We start from the raw sequence: 26661 nt of genomic DNA, 5'->3' as shown, positions 1-26661 counted from the left end.
AAGCATGGCAGGGCTAAGGGCGTGTAACCCTACAAGCTTGCTTCAAAGAATGCTATGTGGCAGCATAGGTGTTAGGGAGCGCTGTGTCTTTAGTGCGTCACTCTCACGGTTCAGGTTTGTGACTCCCTAAAAAGCACGTATGGGGACTACGCCCTGCGAGCTGCAGCAGAGGGTTGCTCCTGGGCCTTGAAAGCAGAAGTGATATTCTTGCGGCTTGACACTTACAGAGAGCGCAATTTGGCGCTCAGTGCAGTGACTACCACAGCTCAGCAGTTCTCAAAGCTGGAAAAGATTGAAATCTGTGGCACTAAAGGTAAACGATCAGCATCTTATTAGCCGCTGAATATTGCTGTCACTGCAAGGTAATGAAAGGCATACGATGTGGGTAATGGACTTTCCACGTGGAGTACAAAAGCACACGCCATTGGGGGTTTGTTGCACACCTGGCCGCCTCTCGTCTCTCGTTCCTCAACCTGGGCAGACTTGGGGTTCGGTGCAGCTGGAAAGCTCAAGGCATGCATTGTGCAAGTAGTATTGATTTGGTTCTGACTTCACAAGAAGGGCATCGGTCGGAACTATTTGTTGTGTACTTGTACGGTAACCAGGCAGTTCCTTATCTGCCAGCGTGCAGAATTTGCACTTGGAATTCAAAGAGGCTATGGATAATTTTCAGCAGATCGACTTTGATCCTCTCAGTGTAGACTGCAAGAAGCCCGATAAGCACTTTCAGGCATTCAGGTCTCATAAACACTCCATCAGCGCCATGCATTTCCCCATGCCTCGAAACGAAATTCCCCTCTGAGATAGGGGTGCACCTATCTCGTTATTGTGATAAAGGGTGCCATCTTTTCAGTTTCCTCCGTGAACTGCGCCCACTCTACTACGGTGTAACTTAGCTGCTGTCTCCGAAGTGCGGTACTTTGCAGTGCAAAGGTTCCGTACGCGTAGGAGCTCTGCCTCTGTAGCATAATGAAGTGTACATACACATCTGTACTGATAAAGTTTTCAATATTTACTCCGCGCAAACATATCTGTGTGTGTGTAATCCCTGCGTAGCTACAGGAGCAAAGTGTTATGTAGTTGCATGATTTTAAATATGTATGTACCTATAAATGTGCGCATTTGTACATCCCCAGGTGTAGCACACAGATCGCAAAGTACACACTTAGCAGTAAATTCGCGAGTATTCACATCTGTATACGCTGGTCTACTGTATGCACACCTATAGGGCAAGAGTGAAGGATATAGAACAGCGCCTGGCTTCTGTGTTGGCGATGAGCTTTGAAGATTGCGGGACGATCTCAGCTCGGTTGCGACTCTTTGATGCTTTCATGCCTTTGCTGGAAAGGCCCATCATGCGTGAGGAAGCCGGCCAGCAGTACACCAAGTTGTTAAAACAATTTAAAAATGAGATAAAACAGGTGCATACCATCTTTTTAGAGGGCTGCAGGGCTAGTGACGATGTCACATCTGTCTTCACCAACCAACCACCAGTGGCCAAAGCCCTCAACTGGACAGCATCGCTTCTCAGCAGACTAAGGGAGCCGCTCCAAAGACTTGAAAAACTAGGGGCTGCTTTGGGGAAACAACCGGAGGAGCTCAAGGATGTCTGTAGACAATGCGAGAGTGTCGGCGCCGGCATTGAACAGTACCAGCGCAAAATCGTAGGCGTTGTTTAGTTATTTAACTTGCCAGTGCGTAGACATAAGGGTGCTTTGTCTCTATGAATACGGAAATACTATCATTTAGCTAGAGACAGATATACATGTGTTAAAAGTTTGTACAATTACCCATCGATGCCGGTTATCGGAAACAAAGTATCCGGCTTTTGCAGCTTGCGTGTGATGCGTTCCCCTTCCTGACGTTGGTGTAACATTGCTGTATATAAGAGTATGCACCTGCCACGGAAGTATGGATGCTTTTTGCCAAGAGAGCCTCGAACGTGCAGAATAGTGTGCATATGGATGCGGAAGAGCTCTCAATACATATGCCTTTCACAGTTAAACCGTGACATACGTCTGATTCCCACTCTAGTTCTCCGACAGTCAACGTAGGTGAAAATGTGCATATTCGTCATTAATACATCTGCGTTCGGGATCTACACGTTATGCAATTTGAGTTCGTTGAAATGATGATGGAGCTGCCCCTAGCTGCATTATCCAGTCATTCTCTCCGTATTGCCTTTGGACCCTTACTATAGATTAATACGACCTCCACCGACTGCTGGAAATGTAAATCCAATAATCCAGTTTTCTTCTTTGGCGAAATCTTTCTTCAGCGTTTCGAATGGAGCGATAACCAGGTTGAACCTTCAAAGGCAAGGCTAAGCGCCGTCTTGCTGAAGCGTCAGGAGGGCTCCCTGTTGCGTGTCAACTTCCATCCCGAGCTCATGGGCCTTCTCCGGGAGGTTAGATACATGAAGCTACAGGGGCTTACAGTTCCCCCATCAGCGAAGGCCGTACACGAGCGCGCCGAGGTCTACAGAGTCCAAGTTAGCGCCCTTCAGACGTTGTGCCACCAGTACAACCGGGTACGCCTCTCTCCGCTGTTTACTGGGAATCCCAAATCACAACGAGCAACGACATGGACTTTATCATTTAGCGAGCTAGCTTTCCCCAACATTCTGGCTACTGCTTCATGCTCTGCATGGCTCATGGTGGCACCCCCCTGTTGTTGCTTTACATCCGACGAGTGCCCCTCAATCGCTGCTCCTTAGTGAAGCCCCACAAGTAACAGCGTGCCAAGTTTGCATACTTCCATTTTAGTTTGCGTCATCAGGTGTTGACTGGCTTACTGCCTAATCAGCGTCCTCTACTAGCTGAAAGACTGAGCAATATCGATGCCACCCTGGAGCCAGGCCTTACAACACTAAGTTGGGAGTCGGAAGGTGTTGACGCCTTCATCGCTCAAGCTTCCGTGGCGGTTTCAGATGCCTTTACAATCTGCGACTCCATCACTTCCAACCTTCATAAGTCATTTGGTTCGATCACACATGTGTCAGGCTTAGAGCTGGTCTCTCTTCAGTGTGCACCGTGTTTCTTGCATATATATGCGGACTTTCATGTGTTGTACAAGATGTATCCATCTACCACTGATACATGGGTAGAGGTGCACGTAGATGCAGATGCTCCGCCTCGCGATCATTACTGTGGCTTTGTTTTGTGTATGCGCACGATGGCAGCTTTGCCTGGAGTAATGCTAGTGATGTTCCTGCCCACTGTGACTTTAGGGTCCCTGCAGGTGCAGCGCCAGCTGCACGTTCAGCATGCCCAGCAGCCTTTATGCTTTGTTGTAGCACAACAACTAGAAAGCCTTCAAGGCAGCTTCTTCTTGCTTTGCAGGACTGCTGGGTAGCTGGATGGAGAAGCCTCTATTTGAGCGTAAGCCTAAGCCGATGGCCCTGGATGACGCAGACCAAGTAGTGCGCAGTTCAATTGCTAACAGACTACATCTGATGGCTGAAGACGGCAAGGAGCTCCATAAAATCCTGAGAGACTCTTCTGAAGCCCTAAAGGCCACGAAAGGTGAGTGGACCACAAAACGATGCACACAATTACGGAGACCCCAATAAAATCCTGTGGGAAGGTACATGAAATCGTGCTCTAGGCTGTGCCGGTATATTTCTTCTATTTAACTACGTGATCTTATGTTACGCCACAAGACCTTACTGCTAAGTGCCTACAGGGATGGCCCAGTGGCGAGCACATGCAAGCTTCGTCAGCGCCGTTGTATGCGAAGGCTTTACCGCTGTGGCCTCTGCTTCAGTCAGTCAGCTGGTCAAGCTTTTAGAAGCAAGTAAGGTCCATACTACCCATACTGCATGTTCAGCTGCCAGATGTATAAGAGCCCCATTTTTCCCTGCACTACACATATTAGCCTGACAACAACTGGTTACTTGAATAGTAGATTCTGTGCACAGAGCTCCCACTGAAAACCTTGCCCTCATGCTGTGTGAACCAACGTTCTGAACCTCAGCAAATACCTCAATGCCATAGCTAGTGAAGACAGGGCTGGAAAAAAGAATTTGTAGCTTTTTACTTTTAGGTGCACATTGAATAGGAGATACAGCTAAGTAGTTTTTGAAGTGGAAGAATCCGGGAAGCCAGATAGAACACGCCGTGGAAAGGAGAATAGAAAAGCAGCAGTCCTCCCTTCCGCACTTGGCAGCTGTCCTAACAAATACCAGAAGGAATGTAGGATCAGATGTCACGTATCAGCCTGAGTGCCAGAAGCCTTGCCACAACAGTCTGGGAGGAAGACCTCCTGTAACAAAGAGCACTTTTTGCGTCTAGTTTTAACATCCTTGCCTTCCTATTTTCCCGCTCTCATGCATCAGTAATTGAAGATCCTCTGCTGCATTTTCGCTTACAGCGATGGGACCCCGTCCAGAAGCTCAGCCTCTTTTTGAGGTTAAGCTAGAGCTTGTAAACGGTAGCATCGACCTCGTACCGGCTTTTCGTGACGAAAAAGGGTGCAAAGCTTTTTTAACATCCTAAGCCCAGGCCATACCCCATAGTGTAAAAGGCACTTCCCTGCAGCACCATTACCTTACAACCTAGCAGCCCACGTCAAGGGGCTATGCCATTGGTGACTCGTAAAGGCGTTTTGTCTGTGTATGCATTTTCCTCCTCAGAGGTATCTGCAAAGTGGTGGAAGGGTGGGTGGCTGACTTCCTCAAGAGTGCTGCAACGACAGCGCGTCTTGACTCTGGGAAAGGGGACTATATTACTGAGGTCAAGGAGTCATACAGCTTTATGGTGAGCTCTCTTCCTGATTGCCTTCGAACAAAGCGCTAACGCGTATACTACGAACTGAAAAGGAGATTCATGCGCTTATCTGGTGAACACGCAAATAAACGCATACCCTCCCAAGACGACTTTATGGGCCACGGAAACCCCACCAATGCGCTGTCATTGTACGAGCTACAACACTTCCAGATTGTGCTGGATCTTCGCGTTGCGGTGCTGCACGTGCTAGGTCGCTTCCGCACGGCTGACAGAGCTACTAGAAGAAACCGAGTCTAAGGTCTTAGAGTATTTGAAGGGGACGCGAAAGTACGAGTTCTTATGGAAGAAGGACCTGGCGAATGACTTGGAGGCATTCATCGCTGAGTCGCCCTCCGAGCATCTTGCCGTAACTGGCAGCGATGGGGAGCCTCTAGATGCTGTCCTGGAGCTCATTGGCGTTGACCTCGGACGCAAGGTCAGTTACAACGCACTACAAGATCGTCATCTAGCTACCCTGAATTCACCAAATACTTTCATCACTAAGAGCAGTGGGAGCCACAAAAGCCCAGTCCAGATGGTCTTCTCACGCGCTACCTAAAAGTCCTTTTGGGGTTTGCGGTGCACCAGAAAATGTCTTGCCGGGTTGCTGCATTCTTTTGGGGGCATTTCCCAGATACCACAGTTGTCATGCTTCGACGAAAAGATAACTTACTTTGAAGCTCTTCGATCTGAGATCGCGGAACTAAAGACTCCCGTGGACATCTGCTGGCTGCGAATCAATGCGCAGCCAGCCAAGGTACAGCTCAGTCAGCTGGCTAAGTCCTGGGCGTCTTCCTACACTGAATTCATGTTAAACTGCTGCCTCGCCCGCGCGGACTCTGTTACTGCATTTATAAATCGCATGGACACCTTCCTTTCGACCAAACCCCCGAATGAGTCAGAGGACAGTGAAGACTCGCCAGACAAAGAGGCATTGTACAAGTTCATGACGCATATCAGAGACGTCAAAATAGCCAGTGAACCCATCAAGCGTCTCCTAGAGCCTCTTCATGAGCAGGTGTGAACTGAAGCGCGCAGCAATGAGAAGACGGTAGCTGTCCTGCTTTTGCCCCTTATGGAGAGCCTTTCGTGCTTTGCGTCGCACCTAGGGCAGTCAGTTTGTTGCTGAAGTGAAGGCGCCATTCATCTTTTTAAGCTGTGCCTACTGGAGTAAGGTGACGCCTGTGAATTTGTCCAGCTTGTGTAGCTGGTTCCCTACTGGTGCTACCCCCTCCGCAGGTCGCGCTACTCAGGAAGCACGGCTGTACAGTGCCTGACGCACGGCTACAGGCGCTTGATGCTGCTTCGTCGAAGTGGGAAGATGTAATCCGAAAGGCCTTTGAAGCCAAAGAAGCCATTTTGCCTCTCCAAAACACCGAAATGACCAACATTCGCAACACCCTCGAAACCTTTGGCTCAGAGGTCGCAGCGTTTAGAGAAAGTTTTTTGTCAGAGGCTCCGTTCAACCCTAGCATAGGGGCATCCGCCGCATACGCCTCCATCGACAGTTTTTACGGCAGATGCCTTGGAATAGAGCAGGTGGCTAAAGAGCTGAATAACCTTGAGACCCTATTTGACATGGCCAAATCAGTTTATAAGGAACTAAAGGACTCCAAAGAAGACCTCAGAACTCTAAAGGCAAGTATCAGCCTTGCATTTTGAAGGCCTTGATTCTATACAGATATGCTCTAAGCTTCACACTTTGTGGCCAAGCCTTTTTCAGCAGTTATCACCGCCACCAAAACAGCTTGCTAAGCATTTCCTTCTCCCCTTTTGCCGCGATGCACTGCGGCGACTCTGCTTTATATGAAAGGCTGCCTGGATTCCTCCCAGCTATTAGTTGTACCGTACTGCCATTATGTCCAGCGTCCATCTGAGCAGCATGTACCCCTCCTTGCACACGTTTTTTGATTCGCCCACACCGTAATATCTAATGTGACGGCTTTCTGTATCTCGGCTCGATCCTCCTCTACAGGCTAGCACCACCTATCCCCACTCTTCTAGTGAGTTAATCCTGGGCCCATTGCTGTTTCAATTCTTAACATCTTGATCTGATGTTATTTCTAGGAAGCCTGGGACGTACACGTCTACGTCAACAGCTGGTTCGACACCTGGAAAGCAATGCTCTGGGACACAATAGACTCCGACGCGTTATTATTGCACATTAGAGACATGAATATATATATACGAGGCCTCTCTAAAGAAATCAAAAGCACCAAAGTTTATACAGTAGGCTATTTGCAGTATCAGGGTTACAAGCAAGCTGCAACTCGCCCCTATAAAGCAACTTCGACCCTCTGCACGAGTGCATTTGGCACTGATAAGCATTTTGGTACTGAATAGTGTGGCAGTAGCGGAGACTTGTTTCCTACGGATAATAAGTTTTTGCCAGTAATTTGCTTGCAGCACATGTTGGTATCAGCAGCTGCAATACAGCTCACCCTTTACTCTGGATTTTTCCCACATTGTGGGCAGACCAGAACTCTTTATTTGAAGACTGAGTCAAACAAATTAAGTTAAGGAAAGGCGTTTGTATTTTAATTTATGTGGGCCCCCCAGTATTTGGTGTTTGCATTGCAGGCTGTGCTGGAGAGGGTTTCCAATATGCAGGTGGTCTTACCGCTAGTTGCAGAGCTGCACTCTGAATTTATGCGTGACCGGCACTGGAAGCAGCTAATGACGATAGCTGGGCAGACCTTTACCAAAGGTCTGTGGTTTCAAATAGCCCGGTGGCAAGCATCCCAGTCATCCACAGCTCCAATACTCGTACAGATATGTCGAAATGGCATGTGAAAGACTATAGATCTTCCAACACAATTCTACCTGTCCTTAATATGACCAGTATTTGCAAGGTGTCTGCTCATACCTGGATGCCTGTATCTGTAGGCCCTGGTTTCTGCCTTCAAGACCTAATGAACCTCAACCTGCACGAACGCGCGGCAGACGTCTCCGAGATTGTGGTGCTTGCCCAGAAGGAGGCGCGAATCGATAAAAAGCTTGCGGAAATCACAAACACTTGGAGGAAGACAATGCTGGAATTCTCCTTGGCGAGGGAGGATACCCCGCTGTTGCTGCCGATCGATGATATCGTGGAGGTTTTAGAACAACACTCAGTGGATCTCATGACTATGATCAGTCAGGGGGCGGTTATCGACTTTTGTAGGTCGTCTGTTGAGGAGTGGCAGTCTAAGCTCAGGATCGTTGATAACGTGTTAACCGTGTGGATGGAGGTACAACGCAAATGGGAGGCAAGTCGCATGTCATTGGCCAAGTCCTCTAATAGCAGTGCTGCTTTTGCTGTTGCTGGTTTACTTGGGCGCTCCTGAAGCTGCCCCGCTGCGCCAGTCCTTTTCCTGAGTGCTACTGTGCTCCCACATAAGACTCTGCCAGTGAGCTATTCCTTGTGGAAGAGTCCGGCTGCGCTGGCTTGTTGCCTCTGCGGTTAAATGTGCTCTCAGCGTCTGCAGCCCATTTTCATGCAGTCAGATGATATTCGATCGCAGTTACCAGAGGAATCCAAACGTTTTGAATGTGCCGATGGAGAATGGAGAGACATGATGTACGTGGCCCAGGCTCAGCCGAACGTTTTAGAGGCGTGTCAGCACGAAGGCAGAGAAGACCTCCTGAACAAACTCAGAGACTCCATAGACACATGCGAGAAAGCCCTTGGAGGTATGCAGGTGGTTTGAAGGATATGCACACGGCATTGCAAGAGTTTGTGGCCTGTTCCCTTCGAAGTCCTCAAATAACTCTGTTGGGCATTGCCTGCACTCTTCTCCGTAGTTCACTGGCTCTGTCATTGGTTCTGCTACCAAAACTATTATTACTGTTGCCGGTCTCGCTCATAGCTACAATATTGTGGACTGTTGCCGCCTCCATCGGCGATGGGGGCAAAATAAGTGCGGCAACCAGCTGCATGGAGCACCCTTGTTGCTTGTTTCCGGCTTTTCAGCTTGCGGTAAGATATTGGGCTCCCACTGTTACACGCGTAGTTCTGTGTGTCTGCTTCGTTTTATGCAATAGATTACTTGGAGCAAAAAAAAAAAGCCTTCGCTCGCTTCTACTTCGTGTCAAACCAGGCATTGCTTGATATCTTGGCAAACGGCACAAACCCCTTAAAAGTATCTTACTATCTCGGAGACTGCTTCGATGGCATCTCAGCGCTTAATTTCGAAAAGAACCTTGAGACGCATCGCATCGCAAGTGGAATGTACTCCAAAGAGGGAGAGTATGTCCACTTTCCTGAAGATTATATCATCGAAGGCCCTGTGGAAACTGTACGGCTTGTAGTTCCTAGGTGACCAAATAACAAACATACGTATAGGCATCATGCTGTGGACACTGTGTTTGTACTGTTATCATAAAAGGCCGGTGCGCGTGGCTGAGATAGTTGTCCTAAAAGAGTGGCAGGATCTGACCTTTTTTACCTTTGTTCGAACTAGTTTTCGCGCTAATGAGAACTCACCAAAGAATACATCATGGATTCGCTTTTGGATACAGCTAAATCGTCTGCAAACTCAATGCTACTTGAATTGTGTTACTCTGAAGTAAAAAGGTTCATGCTGGTCTCTAGCCAATGTTCTGCTTTTGCTCCGTACCTATGAGCCGCTGCGTCGATCCAATCTTGGTTGTCTTTTCAGTACCTCGCAAATTTTGAAGTGCACATGCGCAAGCAAATGCGTGACATATTGGAAGCTGCGAAGGGTACCTCCGAGAACTGGGAAGTTGAGAAGCCCCGGTAAAATATTCTTAGGGGCGCTTTATGCTTTGCCAGGGTGCTACGCTGCACCGCTGGCACTACTCAGAATTATTCTCAACCCCCTCATAGTTCAAGGATTCCCCTTGTGTGAGCTGCAGTGCAGCATAGCAGCGTACACTACATATATGCGGCGTTAGCTGGTGCACCTTATGCAAGTCTGCTTGAAACCCGCTGGCGCTGTTTGACAGGGAAGAATGGCTTCGGGACTACTGCAGTCAGGTGTGTCTAGTGGCAAGCCAGATAATGTGGACGGAGGAGGTGACCCGTTGTTTTGAAGAGCTTGAGGGAGGATCGGAAAACGCAATGAAGGACTACAAAAGGGTGTACGACGACCGTATAGACAAACTTATTCGTCAAGTGCAGCAGGATCTTAGCAAAGACCTGCGGACCAAAATTATCACCCTCATTACCATCGATGTGCACCTGCGAGATATTGTGGAAGGTTTTATTGTTAAAAAGGTTTCAGAAGGTCAGGACTAGCACATTCAACTTAAAAATGCAAAGAATAGAAAAACTGCTTACGAGAATCTCTTGGAAATTTGAATGTAGCTTGGCCAACAGAACAGGAATAGCAAACCTGCCGAATTTACTCTAGGTTCGAGTTATAAACAGTTGCTCAACAGTCTGCTACGAAGCCTCTAAGTAGCTGCAGGGATATGTACGCCGGTGTGCTCTACTTATAAGCATTCTCAGAGCTGGTGCATCCACAAACCTAGGTGTTTGGTGGGAAACGCGTTCATGCATACGTGACGCAGGAGAACTTCGTCCTTCTTGTGCCTTCTTTTGTGCATACATCTATGTTGCGCTTCAGCGTCTTCCTTCCAGTGGCAGTCGCAGCTCCGTTTCCATTGGATCAAAAAGCCTGGAGAGGCAAAAAAGGACTGTGTGATTAAGATCTGCGACTGGACAACCACCTATATGCACGAGTTCGTGGGCAACTGCGGACGCCTTGTGATCACGCCGCTTACTGATCGCTGCTACATCACTCTGACTCAGGCACTGAACCTCATGATGGGGGGAGCACCTGCTGGTCCAGCAGGGACCGGCAAGACAGAGACGACCAAGGACTTAAGCCGTGCTATTGGCTTGCCAGTCTTTGTTTTCAACTGCTCGGACCAAATGAACTATCTGTCCATGGCGCAAATCTTCATGGGACTTGCGCAGTCTGGGGCGTGGGGCTGCTTTGATGAGTTTAACCGGATTTCAATTGAAGTGCTTTCTGTGGTCTCGACCCAGGTCAAGTGTATCCTTGATGCTATGAAGGATGGGAAAAAGCGATTTCAATTTATGGATGAAGAAATAAATCTCGTTCAAACTTGTGGCATGTTCATTACCATGAACCCTGGGTATGCAGGCAGAACAGAGCTGCCAGAAAACTTGAAAGCCCTCTTCAGGTTCGCCCTGCCAGACACAACCCCACACCAACACTGTCCCTTTGTACATCAAGGGCATAAGGCATTTTTAATTATAAAGGTCTTTACTTTTGTTGGTGAGAGGGCCTTGCCTATTTGACCAAGGACGAAGGCACAGAGCGTGCTTTCCCGCACTTTAGTTGTAATACGCATTGATTGTGGCGTAATGTGTGCTACTGCATTTGATGGTGCAGCCTAATTTGTGCATTGCCCTTTTGCAGGCCGTGTGCAATGATTGTGCCGGATGTGCTTTTTATTTGCGAGAACATGCTGATGTCGGAAGGTTTTGTGTCTGCGCGTGCACTGGCGCACAAGTTCGTGACTCTATATGCCCTTTGTAAGACACTTCTCTCTGATGCGATACATTACGACTGGGGCCTTCGAGCAGTAAAAGCAGTCCTGAGGCAGGCAGGATCCCTCAAGAGAGCGGATCCCAATATTAACGAAGATACGCTTCTTTTAAGGGCTCTCCGAGATTTTAACATTGCCAAAATCACAAGCGAAGGTAAGCACAGGTCTGGCGACGCTGATTGAAGTTCCGGCTTCTTCACTTTTCTGCTTCACCCTCCGTTTTATTGGAAATGCCGCCTAGAAGCATACCTGACATCAGAGCTGCTCAAGAAAACAATAGGCCCCTTATGTGGTGAATTATCATGCACAGAAACGGAGAAAAAGTTGACTAAGAATCTCTTGCGATTTGATGTGGATTATTTTGTGCAACTGTCACTTTGCCTCCTTGGACACAACCAAGCATCCACTTATGCATCATACCCAATATCGTCCCTACCATAGACGGACAATGCGTTTCTAGGCATGTACAGACTCCTGTGTCACCCTTTTTGAGACGTTCAAGATTGTATTCTGTGTGATCATCCCGTGATATAATGGAAAGCTCAGCGCAGTGGGTATTTGGGGTACTGTGATGGCTGCAGACAAGCCAATCTTCCTGCGGCTAATTGAAGACCTCTTCCCTGGAGTTGTAGCTCCTCCAAAACGCGATGCAGATTTTTGGAGAGTGGTTATGGCCGTCACAAAAGCTGAAAAACTGCAATGCGAAGAGCAATTTATTCTGAAATGTGTCCAAGTCCGTGAAGTCCTTCAGGTGCGATGCCCTTCAGCATTACATTGGATGAGGCAGAACGTTATTGCAGCGTGAAAGCATCTGAGATGTTGGACCATGGCGGCACTGGATCCTTGGGGATTAAAGTGATGAGTCTCTGACTCAACCACTGGGTCTGCTGTAGTGTCGAGCTTTTACCGTTGCATATCTTTAAGCCACCAATAGTTTTATCTCTAAGCCTTTTTGCCACAATTACGGTAATCTTTAGCATCTGTTTATATTCCATGTATGGCACATTTTATGGCAAGTGGATCCAATGAAATGCTTGTTTAATAGAGATGCGTAACCACAGGTGAGGCACTGCCTATTCATCTTGGGACCCCCCGGCGCTAGCAAGTCGCGGGTCTGGCAGACACTCTCCAAGGCGCTGAAGGCAATTGGAGAGGACAGTACCGTTGAGGTGTTGAACCCGAAGGCCATATCCACAAATGAACTCTACGGGTGGGCTGTCTATAGATGTTTCTAGTTAGAGATAATGTGAATCGAATTAGGCCTACCTCTAAGTCAGCACGTGGAAAAGCTTTCCAGCTACGGAAGATATGCACATGCTGACACATAAGCTCTGATTGTTGCACGCGCGGTGGCAGCAGCCAATTCCGGCGATTATTCCTGTGTTTTGCGATGAAGACCCTGATCCAGTGAACTTATCAAAATTTACACGGTAGAAAAGATAGATATTCCCCATCATACTGGTACACAACCCTCACCTGAGCTGTAGTAATACGTTCACAGGTACATGACTCCGACAAAGGAATGGAGAGATGGTGCAGTTGCAGTTATTATGCGCAACATGTCAAAGGAACGCGGAGGCTTCAAGCCCTCTCATTTGCACAAATGGATTGTACTAGACGGGGACATTGATGCTGAATGGATTGAGTCGATGAACACTGTCATGGACGACAACAAGGTACATGGCGGGTCTAAAAACAGCGAGCAGAAATAACTGATATCGAGCTGTGTGATATCCTTCTGAAGGCCTCTATGAAGGTCATGTCACACTTGTACCAAAGGATTATGGCAAGCTCCAACGCAATATATGCATGCTCTAGGAATTTGCACCTGTATCTATACGCTCATATTTCCCCATACACACTGAAAACTCGCTTGTTCTTATGCATGCACGTACATCCGCTGGTGTCCTGAATGATACGTGGAAGTCTTAGAATAAGCTGTCTATGTTGATATGTATATAGGTGCTAACTCTGGTTAGCAATGAGCGTATTCCGTTCACGCCGACCATGCGAATGATCTTTGAAATCGCTGACATGAAGCACGCAAGTCCCGCTACAGTGTCGAGAGGCGGTGTTGTCTATATCAACGAGATGGATGTAGGCTGGAAACCTTTTGTTGACTCCTGGAGAGAAACACTCTCTGATCAAGTTGCACAATCGCAGTTCTACCTGCTTTTCTCCTACTATTTTGAGTCGGTAAGTGACACGCATTCCGCACCCTTGTAACGGCATCTAAATACACAGCATCTTTTGAAATAGAACACACTTCTAAACCAGAACCAGTATGGTGAAATGCGAGCACGCTGTTTTTGGTAATGTCTGCAGCCCACAAGTATTCCCTATGCACTGATCAGTTTCATGCGCATATATCAGATCATTTAGATCTCTAGTCATCCCCAAGAGGTCGTCTACTATTGGAATGCACAGCTGGTTCCCTTCTGTTTATGTGCATTACATACCTCAGAATATCGAGATGTTCCATCGGACGTTCAAGTTTGTCTGCCCGATGACGGACATTGCCTTCGTCGACGGTATCTGTTCGTTTGTGAATGCCCTTCTCTGCCACGATAAGGCTACTGCCGAGTCCTTTAAAGCCAAAAGCATGGATGAGCAAAAGCTTACGTACGAAGGGTACTTTCTGTCAGCCCTCATGTGGAGCGTTGGCGCGTGCGTAGCCGATGACAAAGTGGTGAACTATAGGTAAGGGCTTAGGCGATGATCGCCAGTCCCTCTCACTTACGGAAGCACACTGACGTCAATGAGCCTAATTGCAAACCTTCGGAGTATTCAATCCATGTATTATTGTCCTAATGTGACCCAATGTTGTGCTATTTCTGTACCTGGAATGTTGGTGAAGGGCCCAGTTTAGTAATTGGCTAAGGGCTGCCGCAAGGCTAAAATTCCCAGAAGGCGGCCTCTGCTTCGATTATTTTTTTGAAGAGACATCGTGCCAATGGGTCCCTTGGAGCGCAAGCCTAATGCCTTATGAGCCCGTCACAAACATGCTCTTCAACAAAATCATTGTCTCGACCACAGACACCCTTCGGTAAGCTCTCAAGTCAGATCTTTCCAACCTTTTAGAAAAATGGGCTCTAAACATCTAGGCCACGTATGGCCGTTGCCTCCACGGTGTGTGAACTGAGCAGCATTTGTAATTGCTTTTGTTTGTACACAGCATTAACTACGTAAGCGAGCTCCTTTGCAAACAAGGGAGAGCAGTTTTACTTGTAGGCTCTTGTGGATCAGGCAAAACTACTATCGTCAAGGTGCGTGAAAGTTGCTATTCCACGACACGAATTCCTGACCTTCGTCATGTTGTATGACGTGATATCGTTAGTTTCTTGAAACTGCAACATTTATATATTCATGCGACATGCTTATGGTTATCTTGGCTTTACATGTCGCTTCTTCCGAGCAGTGTGTGCTCCATGCTGCACCAGGATTTCCTGCGGCGGCTTCCTCCAGACTTCGAGAGCTCCACGATAAACCTAAACTCCTACACCGATTCAAGTACTCTTCAAAAATTTCTAGAATCAAATATCGAAAAACGGTGGGGTCGCAATATGAGCCTTGAATCATTCACTGCCTGCTTTGGATATCCATGCGAGGAACTGCCAGTGCGAACTGAAGGCGCTCCTTTTATTTTGTCATGCGCGTCATTTAATTTCACAGGACAGGGCACACGTACGGACCTGTGGGAAATAAGCGCATTGTGTATTTAATTGACGACCTGAATATGCCATCTGTTGACAAATATGACACGCAGCCTCCATTAGAACTCCTCCGACAGTTGCTGGATTACGGAAGCATGTTTGACCGCAGCCATTTAGAAGACAGAATGAACGTAGTGGATGTGCAGTTCATGGGATGCATGAATCCCACTGCTGGCTCTTTCAACATTAGCTCACGACTGCAGAGACACTTTTCAGTTATTACCTGCTTTGAACCTGATGCGGAGACCATGACACGGATTTACGGCAGCATCTTAAAGCAACACTTTCAGAAATTCGATAGTTCAGTGTCAGAGCTGGAGCGGCCCATTATACTGGCCACAATTGATTTGTTTGCTCAAATACACGCTGAACCAGCATTTTTGCATTCGGCAAAGAAGTTCCACTACACTTTTAACCTCCGTGACCTCTCCTCGATCTTTCACGGCGTCTTGCGTTCAACGCCCTCTATGTACCGCCACATAGCCAACGGCTGTCTCAAGATGATTCGTTTGTGGCTCCACGAGGCAAGTAGAGTTTTGCGGGACCGCCTAATATGTGAGAAGGACATGTCTGTATTTGACAACATTTTGGCCGATGTCGTGAAAAAGCACTTCCCAGAACAAGATCGGGAGCAAATACATGCATTTCCAAATGTTATGAGCTCCTTTGTCTCTGAGGCTTCGGGCCACGACCCCGTAAGCCGCAACATTCAGTAGCCCTAAAAGCGTCACCTCGGAGCTATCTGCTCTGTGTGGTATTACATTACACGTGTTACCTTTTAAATAATACGGCACTTAGTGCCATGAGTATATCCCGCCCAGATAAAGCTTGGTCGAGCTGATACTAATCCACCATCTGTCCTTTACCCCATATATAGCACTGAATAAACGGTAGCACTGAACACCTGCGTCTCTGTGCATGACTTCAGGTGTACATGCCAGCTAAAAATATGGATTCTCTACGGGATGTCCTAAAAGGAAAACTTGAAGAGTATTCTCAATCCTTTACTGAGATGAACTTGGTGTTTTTTGATGATGCAATTCTGCATGTGACACGCATTTGTAGAATAATTGATCTTCCGGGTGGCAATGCGCTTCTAGTTGGTGTTGGAGGTAGTGGAAAGCAGAGCCTCAGCAAACTGGCCTGCTTTATTTCCAAAGTGGATACCTTTCAAATTGTCGTCAGCCAGCATTATGATTGTGCATCTTTTAAGGCTGATATGCAGGTGTGAAACGCAGTTCACAAGGCCCTAATATCTATCCGAAAAACTCACCACGGTGTGCTGTGTGTCTTGGTTGCTACACAATCGCTGTTTCATGGGTCCCTCAGAATACAATGCCTATCATGTTGCAGGAACTGGTGAATAAGGCTCTAGTGCGCCCTGGAACACCCCATGCTCTGTTGCTAACAGACCAACAGATTGTTGACGACCAGTTGCTGGTATACGTCAATGACCTCTTAGCCTCTGGGAGCATCCCTGACCTTTTCGCGCGGGACGAATACGAGCACATTTTTTCAGTTCTCAGGCAAGCCGCACAATGAAATTCACATCCTTCGCAACCAGTGGCGTTGTTCATCTCATATTCATATGATGCGGCACATGATAGCAGGTTTTCGAGACAAAACGTGTCGCCGTGGAACACCTGTGCAATAAATTCTTACAACAGTGTTTTCAATTGGCCTGACTTCCGGCATACCCTTTCCGTTGTTGCCTTGCGCAGGAAGCAGCTGAAACAAGGGGCTGCAGTAGACACCCGGGAAGGCATGTGGCAGGTTTTCATTGATAAGATGCAGATGAATGTACACGTAATACTTTGTCACTCCCCTGTTGGTGGACACCTGCGCGACCGTGCTCGAAAATTTCCGGGGCTCCTGTCTGGGACTGTCATTGACCAGTTCCACCCTTGGACGCGTGATGCACTGGTTCATACCGGGACAGCATTTCTCAATGGTGAGACATTGCATGACAACGAGCAGTCAACGTGCGCTGGAAATAGAAACCTTTCGGAATTATGAGCTAAGCTGCGCGGTTAGTGCCAATAGCGAGATCTAGCTCCTTTTGAAGCCCAATTCGTCAGGGACAAGTGGGAACGAGGGGCACACGGTGCACTTTGTAACGTTTCCTTAGGATTATTGAAGATAGCTAGGCTGCTTGAAAATGTAAACACGCTAGAAGAAGCACCGTTTCAGGTGCTTACGAGGTGTATGCGAATGCATCCGGCTTGGTGATTTGCATTGCAGGAATAGTTCCTGCCAGCTGCTAATACCCCTACCTTAAACTTCCTATGCCCCATGCGGCTTTGCAGATGTTTCGCTGCCAGCACCAGAGTTACGAATGCTGTTGGCGGAACACATGGCAAACGTACACTTAAGCATAGACGTTGCAAATGAAAAATTCCTTAGACATGAGCGACGTCATAACTATACAACACCGAAGTCGTTCTTGGAGCTCATTGCATTTTACAAACAGTTCCTAAACCGCAAGAGAGCAGAAGCCGATCAATCCATTGAGAGATTGCAAAAAGGTTTGACAACTTTAAGAGAAACTACTGCGGAGGTGGAGGGCCTGCGGGAAGATCTCAGGCAAAAAATGCTTGTTGTTGATGAGAAGAAGGCCGCAGCAGATGCACTGGTTGAACAAGTTCTTAAGGCATCAGCCATTGCAGACGAAGAGGCTAGAACTGCAAATGCAGAAAAAGATAAGGCTAATGCTCTGAGTGAAGAAGCAGCGGAGATCCAGAAAAGGGCAGACGAGGAGTTGTCTCAGGCCATGCCGGCTATGGAACGTGCCAGAGAAGCAGTGAAATGCCTCACGAAACCAGCTATTCAGGTACCCATGCGTGTATATAGTGAAATATTAAAAATAAGTACTGATGGCTCTAGGATTGATGCTGACATTGCACTTTCTGCAAGTCAGATTACCTTAGCCACTCTGATCAAAACAGGGAGTGGGGAAGGGAGCACCAGTACAAAATTTCATAGGGCTATAATAGCGTGGTATACAGGAGCTGAAGTCGCTACAGAAGCCTCCAGCTGAGTGCCTGGAAGTTACCAAAGCCGTACTAATCATGCGGGGAGAAGGAAAGAGCACAGAGTGGAAGGCAGCGCAAAAAATGATGAGCGACCCTGGAAGGTTCCTTGACCAGGTATAATCACTCGCCGTCCAAAAAAACTTTGCATTGGATCTAGAATAGTGGGTACAGTCTCTTGCTCTCCCCGAAATATATATTTACTTTGGTACCTGATATTTCGTCAGACTGAGTAGGGCAGGGGCAATAATTACTGCACCACATAATCTAGCTATTCTTTCCATGCTTAGCATATTTGACCCTGCATTTTTAAGCTTCACACTACATTCGCAGCGTCGTTGTAGCTTTTCCTGAAAGATCTGATATTCCACTGAAATGCAGCTTCCTTTGGTCAATACGCTAAACGTGTGCAGCGGGTATTAAGGGGAGAAAAGCCCTTACACCATGTAGTCAGATTATTCAATGTATTTGTATTGGGGTCCTGCACTTAAAAGTGTAGATATCTGGACCACAGTGGCATCAATACGAGTCTGAAATTCATGCTAAATGCGGCATCCCAAGAGAGGGCGCTCCGGAACCCTCAAAGTACTTAACATTCTCCTTCAAGATAATATTGAAGGCTTCAACCGCTAAGAATTACAGCGTAATCTATGTTAAATCGGGACAATGCGGGACTAACAAAATATGTCCTAGTTTGCTTTCTTAAAACCAGAAGTTTAACCTGTAACGACTTCATTGCCGCTGCTCGATGATGCTGCAGGTTCGCGCGTTCGACGCCGAAAATATGACAGAGGAGACAGTCAACGCCATTAGTCCGATTATATCTCAACCATTTTTCAACTTTGAGGGTATGAAAGGCAAATCTCTAGCAGCTGCTTTCCTCGCAAACTGGGTCGTGAATATTGTCACGTACAACACCATCTACCGTAAGGTCAAGCCGCTTATGGATAGGTTCACAGAGGCCTCCGAGTCTAAGGCAAAGGCAGACTCGAATCTGGCTCAAGTGATGGAACGCGTTCGGGAGATCAACGGTGGGTCCATTGGGTAGTTCTCAGCGCTTCTTACATGTTGGCAAGTGTACTCACGTATACATAGCGTGTACCGTGGCTTCAAACGTAGTACAATCGCATGCATATACATGGATACATAAGCAGCAGTGAGCATGAATCTAGATTTGCCGTACCAGAGTACAGCCTATTAGGAATAGCTATCGTTTGACTTGTAGCTACAAAATCCTAGATGAAAATCTGTATTACATTCATCATTTGTTCTTCTTATTGATAATTGACTTTGATTGGCAAAATATTCACCCAGTGCAGAATCGAGAGGCAAAAGTTACCCATCCATGCATACATCAGGGGCATATCTTTCTTATGCAATTTCCATTACTCAGAGAAAGTTGCCCGGCTTCAACAAAAGATGCAAGAAGCCGATGAGGAGCGCCGGGGCGTGGTGCAACAGGCGGAAGAGTGCCAACTAAAACTAGATCTTGCCGAAAGGCTTGTGAACGGCTTGTCTGACGAAAATGCTAGGTGGTCAGATTCTATGGCTGAACTCGAAGCATCCAAGATTACTATTGTTGGCGACTATATGCTTGGAGCCGCCTTCGTATCATATGCTGGAGCCTTTTCCGCGCCATTCAGAGTCGGCCTTGAGGTCCGCAGTTGCTTCCAAGCCTCGCATCAAAAGAAAGTCCTACAGCTATTCTTTATTTTACCTTTGTCTTTGCCAAATAAGACAAGTTGATATGCAGCTATGCATAGGCTGATGTATGCACCTCACTACTGTAGCACTGCTTAGCGCAATGTTAGGTTAAGCTTGAGATACCGGGTCTGCTGCCTGGTGAACTCAGGAGGAATGGAAAGCAGACTTAGTCAGACAAAATATTTCATTTACTCCAACTGTCAGCCCGTTGGACGTGCTTGCTGATGAGGCGGATATCGCGTTATGGAAGAATGAAGGGTTACCTGCAGACCGCACTTCCATCGAAAATGCTGCAATCGTCACATGCTGCCTAAGGTATTATCATTATATCTTTGGGATATGTGACCTCCACAGCTTCGCCGTAGAGCTGTGAGCTGTTATATCTGGATTTAAGTCTTTTTGGTGCACGAATGCACTTGCTTTGCAGATGGCCTTTACTGATTGATCCGCAACTACAAGGAATACGTTGGGTAAAACAGCGAGCTCACGAAACTTTGGTAACTGTTTCAGTCAACCGTGATCGCTGGCTTTCGAAAACCATTGATGCAATTCGCAATGGGGATATGCTGCTAGTCGAAAACCTTTCAGAGGCTATTGATCCCATTCTGGATCCTCTCCTGTCTCGAAGTGTTTCCAGAAAGGTGCTGCAAAACACGTAAATTAAGGGGACATTCCAAACTGCTGAGCTTTTAGTCACGTTTTACCTTAACTTGCCTAGAATTTGCTTAACCCCTACGCGGTTTCTAGCATTACAGATGCGTTGTAGTTTCTGGCGACTTTCAGTTTCGGTGTTTTATTGGTGGCTTAGGGAAGAACCGCGTACATAAAGATCGCGGGGGAAGACGTTGAATTTAACGATGCGTTTCGACTCATACTGCAAACGAAGCTTCCCAACCCTCACTACAAGCCTGAGATCGCCGCACAATGTACTTTGGTTAATTTCACCGTGACGCCCGAGGGTTTAGAGGAGCAGTTCTTGGCAATGATCGTCAACGCTGAGCAGCCAGATCTGGAGACTTCAAAGCAGGCGCTTACCAGGAAGCAGAATGAGTACAAGGTGACCCTTGCTCAACTTGAAGACAGATTGCTCTTTGAACTTTCCAATGCAAACCCTGAACTGATCCTTAGTAACACTGCTCTTGTCGAGAGCCTCGAGGAAACGAAACGGATGGCAAAGGAGATCCACATACAGGTCAGCTGCAAGTGGATGACACTTGTAGCAGAGCTTTGTCGGGCATCTAAACGTACATGGCCGCACTATCATAAGCTTACATGAGACAGGCTAGAATTAATGGATGCCCCGACAGTTCGCCCATCAAACTGATGGCAGTTCAAAGACGGTTAATCGTAAGAGTGCGTTAGACTCTGCAGGCGACCACCCTCTAAGCAGCCGGATCTATCGTTTTGAAAGTTGTTATTTACTTGCTCACTAGCATGTGAAGGTCTGGTCGCTGGTACTTCTTCGCCCTAAATTGTGGCTTGCTATTCTTGGATTATGCCTGTTCAGCAAGCCGCAGCCAAAGAGCGGGAAGAACAAATTAACAGGAATCGTGAAGCCTACCGTCGAGCAGCATCGGAGGCCTCAATGCTGTACTTTGTGCTCACCCGACTTCGTAGCATTAATCCCATGTACCAGTACTCCCTGGACTCGTTTACCACGTTTGTGCAGAAGGTCAGCCACAACGTAGAGAGAGAGTGTGTGTGCACTCGAAGTTAGGTAAAACTTATATCCTAAAATTATCATGCATCGCGCTTTAGAAATAAATCTAATAAAACCATTCGAAAAATTGCTAACGCGCCATATATGGTTCCACTTACTGTAATGGGCTCAGTGTCACTTGGTTGATCGATTCTAGAGTGGCTCGGATAGATCTTCAGCGAATGGGCATGCATCTATCAGAGGAAGCACAGCTCGTTGTTTGTGCGGCTTCCTGAAACCCTAGGCGATAGAGAAGGCTCAACCATGCGAAACAGTCCAAGAACGGTGCACCGAGGTGGTAACTAAAATTCGCGCCACCACTATTACATGGATAAGGCGCGGTCTATTCGAAAAACATAAATTAGCATTCTTGACCATGTTGACCTTCCAGCTTTTGAAGGACGGAAAACTTAAAGATACATACGACCCACAGCTGATGGATTTCTTGCTTAAGGGGCCAATAAAGCACGTGCCCGAAAATCCTCTTGCCGATTGGCTGCCCAACAAGGCGTGGTACGCCGTGCAAACGCTCACAGAGCTGCCTGCGTTCGAGTCTTTTGCCACGAATATGGAAAAAGATGCGCCCTCACGATTTAAAGAATGGTTCCAGGAGCTTCAGCCCGAAAAAATCAAGCTGCCGCTCGAGTGGAAGGCACTGGATAATATGCCGTTCAAAAAGCTTGTAGTGAGCAAACCGCATGCGCTTCCACAGATTGCTGTGCAAGCGGAATAACATAACACGACTGACTGGTATCAAAGGGATGGCTGTGGCGTTTTGGATGGAGTAAGCAGGGGATTGTAAGAAGTTGGAGAAAAGGGAGACCTCGCGAAGTATGAAAATCTTCTCATCTAAGTAAATATATTGGGAAAGTCCTTTTGTACTCTAATGGTCGAGTTTAGTCTGCTTTGTTATGTGCTCAGGTGCTGCGCTGCCTACGACCAGACCGCTTGACTACTGCGATCGCAGATTATATTCGCATGATGCTTCCTAACGGGAGTCAATATTTGGATGGTGACACCGCACTCTCATTCTATGAAATCTTAGAGTCTTCATTCGGCGACTCTGCCCCAACCACTCCCATTTTCTTTATTTTGTCACCGGGTGCTGACCCAGTCAAAGAGATCGAAGCCCTGGGCAAGAAACTGGGGTATTCAGCAAACTTTAACCTTCACAACGTCGCCTTGGGACAGGTAGCTCCAACACTATTGTATAGGATATGGCTAATGTGATAAAGGAAGCATAAACTCTTAGAAAATAGCACATGGCTAGTTCTGAGTTCAAGACAAATGAAAACACCATTTTGGGTTATATAATTATTTATCCTCTTCAATAGGGGCGCTTCAACGAGTAGTGTGCTACCACAAAACATATGCTTCTTCTGACTCTCTCACCATGTATATTGGCTCATTTTTCTAACTCCTGGCTGTCGTTTTATAGGGTCAAGATGTTGTGGCAATGCAAAAGCTGGATCTTGGTCACAAAGAAGGTCATTGGGTTCTTCTACAGAACATTCATTTAATGCCCAAATGGACAACAGAACTTGAAAAGAAACTTGACTCGTTTTCCATTGAAGGCCTGCATCCGAATTTCCGATGCTTTCTCTCTTCTGAACTGTGCCACTACATTCCTGTTGGCATTCTAGACCGCTCAATTAAACTAACTAACGAGCCTCCTCAGGGTCTACAGGCCAATCTCAAAAGAGCTTTCGCGTGCTTTCCTAAAGACGACTTCGATGAAAAAGATCAAAAGGTGCCGATTACACTAAAGAGGGTGGTTCTTGAGGGTAATTAACATTCCCCTTGGTTTGTAAAAAATTTGCTTGGCCTCGAGGCATTTACCTCTTTGTAAAACAGTCTTCCTACATGAAGTCATCTATTGAAATAAGTTGAGCTGCACCTGGAAACTTAATCATGCAATTGGAAATTTTCAGGTAAAGGCCATTTTGTTTGGTCTGTGTTTCTTCCACGCTGTACTGCTGGAAAGAAAGAAGTTCGGGCCGAGAGGTTGGAACATGAATTATCCATTTTCTATGGGTGACCTGAGAGATTCTGCCATGGTTTTAATGAACTACATTGACCAGCAACAGGGAAGCTCGAAGGTGCCTTGGGACGACCTGAAGTACATCTTCGGAGAGATAATGTATGGTGGCCATATTATTGACCCCAGGGACCGGTTGGTATGCAATACGTACCTCCAATTCTACATGCAGGCAAGTGGTTCGTCTCACGCTCTGGTATCTTTATCTCTGAAACTATTGCTGTGTTCAATGTATTCTTAAATTCCTAAGCCCGGGCTTGTTAACCTTTTTACTTGTTAACGCGAGGGAAAACGTAATTTCGCGTGCTCTTATCGTGTGCACGCTTGGAAACAGGATAGGCTTTTGGACGAGGCGGAGTTGTTCCCATTTTGTGGGCAATACGAAGGAGCCTCCTACAAAACTCCTCCGGCTCAGAGCTACGAAAGGTGCGCCGGTCTCAAACTACTGGGTGGATGATGCAAGGTGCCCTCTGATATCGCGAATCCTGCTTAACAACTCGATAATGACTCCCGCTTTCGTGCTTAGTGGGGTGAATGTTTTTGGCCAGATACATGGAATGTGTGGCCTCGATGCCTCCCGAGACGCCACTTGCCTTTGGGCTTCATCCGAATACAGAGATTGGTTACCGCACGCAGCAGTGCGAAGATCTCTTCAACACGCTCATGGAGTCAGAGGGGGCCGGTGGAAATCCTACAACCAGTAAAGGCGGTGGCAATGAAAGCGAAAGCGAGCCTGTAAGGTTTGCGGGCACTTTCAATGTGAATACGATAAGATCCTCACAGAAGGACATCACGTTTCGAACAGTACTGATACCTTGACTCTTTGTTGTGCCGGCCTTTATTTTATTGGAATATAGACCGTCTCGCATTAGCCGAAGTGCATGCAGCCAGCAGGAAGGGCGTGAGGTTTAAAGAACTCGTAAAGCTAGTTTGTGTGGACTCAGCCCCATGTCTTACACCTGTAAGTGATCTTGTAGAGACAATCTTGCATTACAAAGCCTTCCTTGCTGTAAGCACTTTGCGGCTGCTCCGGTAAACTGCAGCTATGCAAAGAGATCCTCGAAGAATTTGGAGACGCTCGCTTTGATGTAGAGGACATAAGCCAGGCAATCCCGGACGAAGAAAAGGGCCCCTACCAGCACGTTTTCCTACAGGTGCAATTTTGGCGGTATAAAAGATAATTTTTCGCAGCATTACTGCTTGAGCACCACGCATAGCAGGTCTCACCCTAATGTATGAAGCAGTTTATCTTTCAAAGCCCACAAATTAATTATCGGCCTTTAAAACTGAACACCCTGTGACCCTGTTGACTTACAGAAGAATCTAGTATTCCTGTAGCACAGGTTTACATCGCATCGTATTTTGCGCCACAGTAAAAATATTATGCTTTGCTTATCAGGAATGCCAATGTATGAATGTTTTATTAAAAGAATTGAACAAGTCCCTGGTTGAGGTAGAAATGGGTTTTAAGGGGGAACTCACCTTCTCCGCCTCTATGGAAAGGCTTGTCAATGACATTCGCATGAATCGAGTACCGGCATCGTGGATGAAGGTCAGCCTTTTTGCACCAACATCTGCCTAACACGACCACTCTCATGGTCTGTGTGTGGTGGATCACCACAAGCTCAGACTATGGTGCTAGCAAGTTTAAAAGCGAAATCCTCTGACTTGTGTGTGTTCCCCATAGATGCCAGCGCTGACCACACAAAATTGCAGTGTCCAGGTGTTGCTTCTGCTAGTCGGTTAGGAGCCTAGCGCATTCAGCTTTGGCAGAGTGTATGGTACCATTACAGCACTTTGCAATACCTTCGATTCGGTCTCAGGTGTCGTTTGCATCCTGCCGGCCGCTTGGTTCCTGGATTGCAGACGTTAAGCTCCGCTACGAGCATTTGACTGAGTGGACTAAGGACCCTAGCAGCACGCCAAAGGTCGTAAATCTTTCTAGATTGTTCAATCCGCAGTCATTTCTTACAGCTATTAAAGAAGTTTGTTCTCAGCAGCACCATCTGGAGCTCAACAAGCTCAGTGTAGTCACCACTGTAAGCAAAAAAGACGTTGCTTCAATTGACGCTCCAGCCCGTGAAGGTAAATCAGGTGTCGAAAGGCCAACAAAAGATTAGCTCACTTTAGCTTTATCATTCAGCTTAGCTGTATGGTGAAAAGGTCACTGCTTAACTACTTAATTTGCACTAAACTGTGGTGTTGTCATTGTCCATGCACTACGAGCGGTGGCGAAACCCGAGAAGGGGGGAGAGGCATAAACAGGGAGCAGGGATAAAAGGACATAAATAAACCAAATCAGTGCAGCGAGTTTACGATTAGTTTATGCCTGCTTTTCCGTCTATATGCTAATTGGCTACAAGGATGCAGTAGCACATGGGAGTGCTTTCTTTACAGGAGCATTCGTGACCGGCTGCATTCTTGATGGGGCAAGATGGGACCTCCAGGGAGGCTACCTTGTTGAATCAAGACCTAAAGAGCTGTTCTTTCCCATGCCTGTAATTCACTGCAAGGCAAGCAAGCGGCTAACTTGACTAGGAGATAAATGAGTCTAGCGGACAAGCAGAGACGTGAACAAGGGACGGTAGTGGTACCCATTTCTGATGTATGTAATGCTCTAGCGCATCCATATTTCGCGTTGTCATTGCTCAGGCATCCGTTGAAGCTACTCGCGATGACAATAGCGTCTACATCTGTCCCGTTTATCTAACAGTGCAACGCGGGCCGACATTCGTTTTCAACGCCCAACTGAGAACAAAGCTACCACCAGCCAAATGGATTCTAGGGGGCGTCGCAATGATTCTAGACGTCGGTGGGGCTGCATGATTGAGAATACTTTGAGCGCAGGAAGAGTTATGCTATGCCTGCCAAGGGTAACCTGGGCACACAGGATTGTGTCCGCTTGGCTGGCTGCCCCCAATCTTCGAGGCTGATTCGAAAAGTGTCCGCGAGAAGATATACATAGTTATAGCTCCCAAATGTGAACTAAGCTATACTTATATGGGTTCAGAAACCCTGAAGGGGGGCAAGGCATTATGGTCTTATACCAATCGAGCACATTTGCATTGAGTATCTCACCCTTGGGATTGACAGAATAGCTCACCTCCTGCAGTGCTCTGCTTCCATGTTGCCTTGTATATCTGTACACTGACGGAGAAACATATTTGCCCCATTGGTAGAAGCGTGATAT

General features: G+C 47.1%; 1 protein-coding gene across 1 annotated transcript in view; it reads left to right on the top strand.

The window, feature by feature from the left end:
* Positions 1-26297, top strand: part of LOC34621455 (dynein beta chain, ciliary) — a 28419-nt gene extending 2122 nt beyond the window's left edge. The window contains exons 5-54 of the mRNA XM_026335609.1: positions 115-313; positions 606-738; positions 1229-1664; positions 2279-2530; positions 2779-2980; positions 3342-3524; positions 4372-4471; positions 4634-4757; positions 4978-5202; positions 5401-5784; positions 6006-6404; positions 6834-6995; positions 7347-7473; positions 7653-8014; positions 8225-8438; positions 8790-9043; positions 9407-9504; positions 9714-9994; positions 10337-10919; positions 11159-11442; positions 11870-12039; positions 12422-12498; positions 12790-12964; positions 13251-13484; positions 13753-13988; positions 14146-14334; positions 14464-14554; positions 14729-14838; positions 14961-15696; positions 15930-16226; positions 16355-16527; positions 16723-16952; positions 17308-17831; positions 18007-18147; positions 18791-19061; positions 19424-19686; positions 19883-20049; positions 20162-20375; positions 20543-20926; positions 21242-21406; positions 21678-22118; positions 22355-22624; positions 22872-23183; positions 23365-23610; positions 23806-23897; positions 24020-24206; positions 24515-24625; positions 24871-25023; positions 25295-25567; positions 26124-26297. Of these exons, the coding sequence (XP_026191394.1) occupies positions 115-313; positions 606-738; positions 1229-1664; positions 2279-2530; positions 2779-2980; positions 3342-3524; positions 4372-4471; positions 4634-4757; positions 4978-5202; positions 5401-5784; positions 6006-6404; positions 6834-6995; positions 7347-7473; positions 7653-8014; positions 8225-8438; positions 8790-9043; positions 9407-9504; positions 9714-9994; positions 10337-10919; positions 11159-11442; positions 11870-12039; positions 12422-12498; positions 12790-12964; positions 13251-13484; positions 13753-13988; positions 14146-14334; positions 14464-14554; positions 14729-14838; positions 14961-15696; positions 15930-16226; positions 16355-16527; positions 16723-16952; positions 17308-17831; positions 18007-18147; positions 18791-19061; positions 19424-19686; positions 19883-20049; positions 20162-20375; positions 20543-20926; positions 21242-21406; positions 21678-22118; positions 22355-22624; positions 22872-23183; positions 23365-23610; positions 23806-23897; positions 24020-24206; positions 24515-24625; positions 24871-25023; positions 25295-25567; positions 26124-26297 (12108 nt within the window). The remainder of the gene's footprint in view (positions 1-114; positions 314-605; positions 739-1228; positions 1665-2278; positions 2531-2778; positions 2981-3341; positions 3525-4371; positions 4472-4633; positions 4758-4977; positions 5203-5400; positions 5785-6005; positions 6405-6833; positions 6996-7346; positions 7474-7652; positions 8015-8224; positions 8439-8789; positions 9044-9406; positions 9505-9713; positions 9995-10336; positions 10920-11158; positions 11443-11869; positions 12040-12421; positions 12499-12789; positions 12965-13250; positions 13485-13752; positions 13989-14145; positions 14335-14463; positions 14555-14728; positions 14839-14960; positions 15697-15929; positions 16227-16354; positions 16528-16722; positions 16953-17307; positions 17832-18006; positions 18148-18790; positions 19062-19423; positions 19687-19882; positions 20050-20161; positions 20376-20542; positions 20927-21241; positions 21407-21677; positions 22119-22354; positions 22625-22871; positions 23184-23364; positions 23611-23805; positions 23898-24019; positions 24207-24514; positions 24626-24870; positions 25024-25294; positions 25568-26123) is intronic.
* The last annotated feature ends 364 nt before the right edge of the window (positions 26298-26661 follow it).

The sequence above is a fragment of the Cyclospora cayetanensis genome, unplaced genomic scaffold (assembly GCF_002999335.1).
Source record: "Cyclospora cayetanensis isolate NF1_C8 unplaced genomic scaffold, CcayRef3 CcayRef3_contig_74, whole genome shotgun sequence".
In the NCBI taxonomy this organism is placed as follows: Eukaryota; Apicomplexa; class Conoidasida; order Eucoccidiorida; family Eimeriidae; genus Cyclospora; species Cyclospora cayetanensis.
This window is presented reverse-complemented; position numbering and strand designations above follow the sequence as displayed.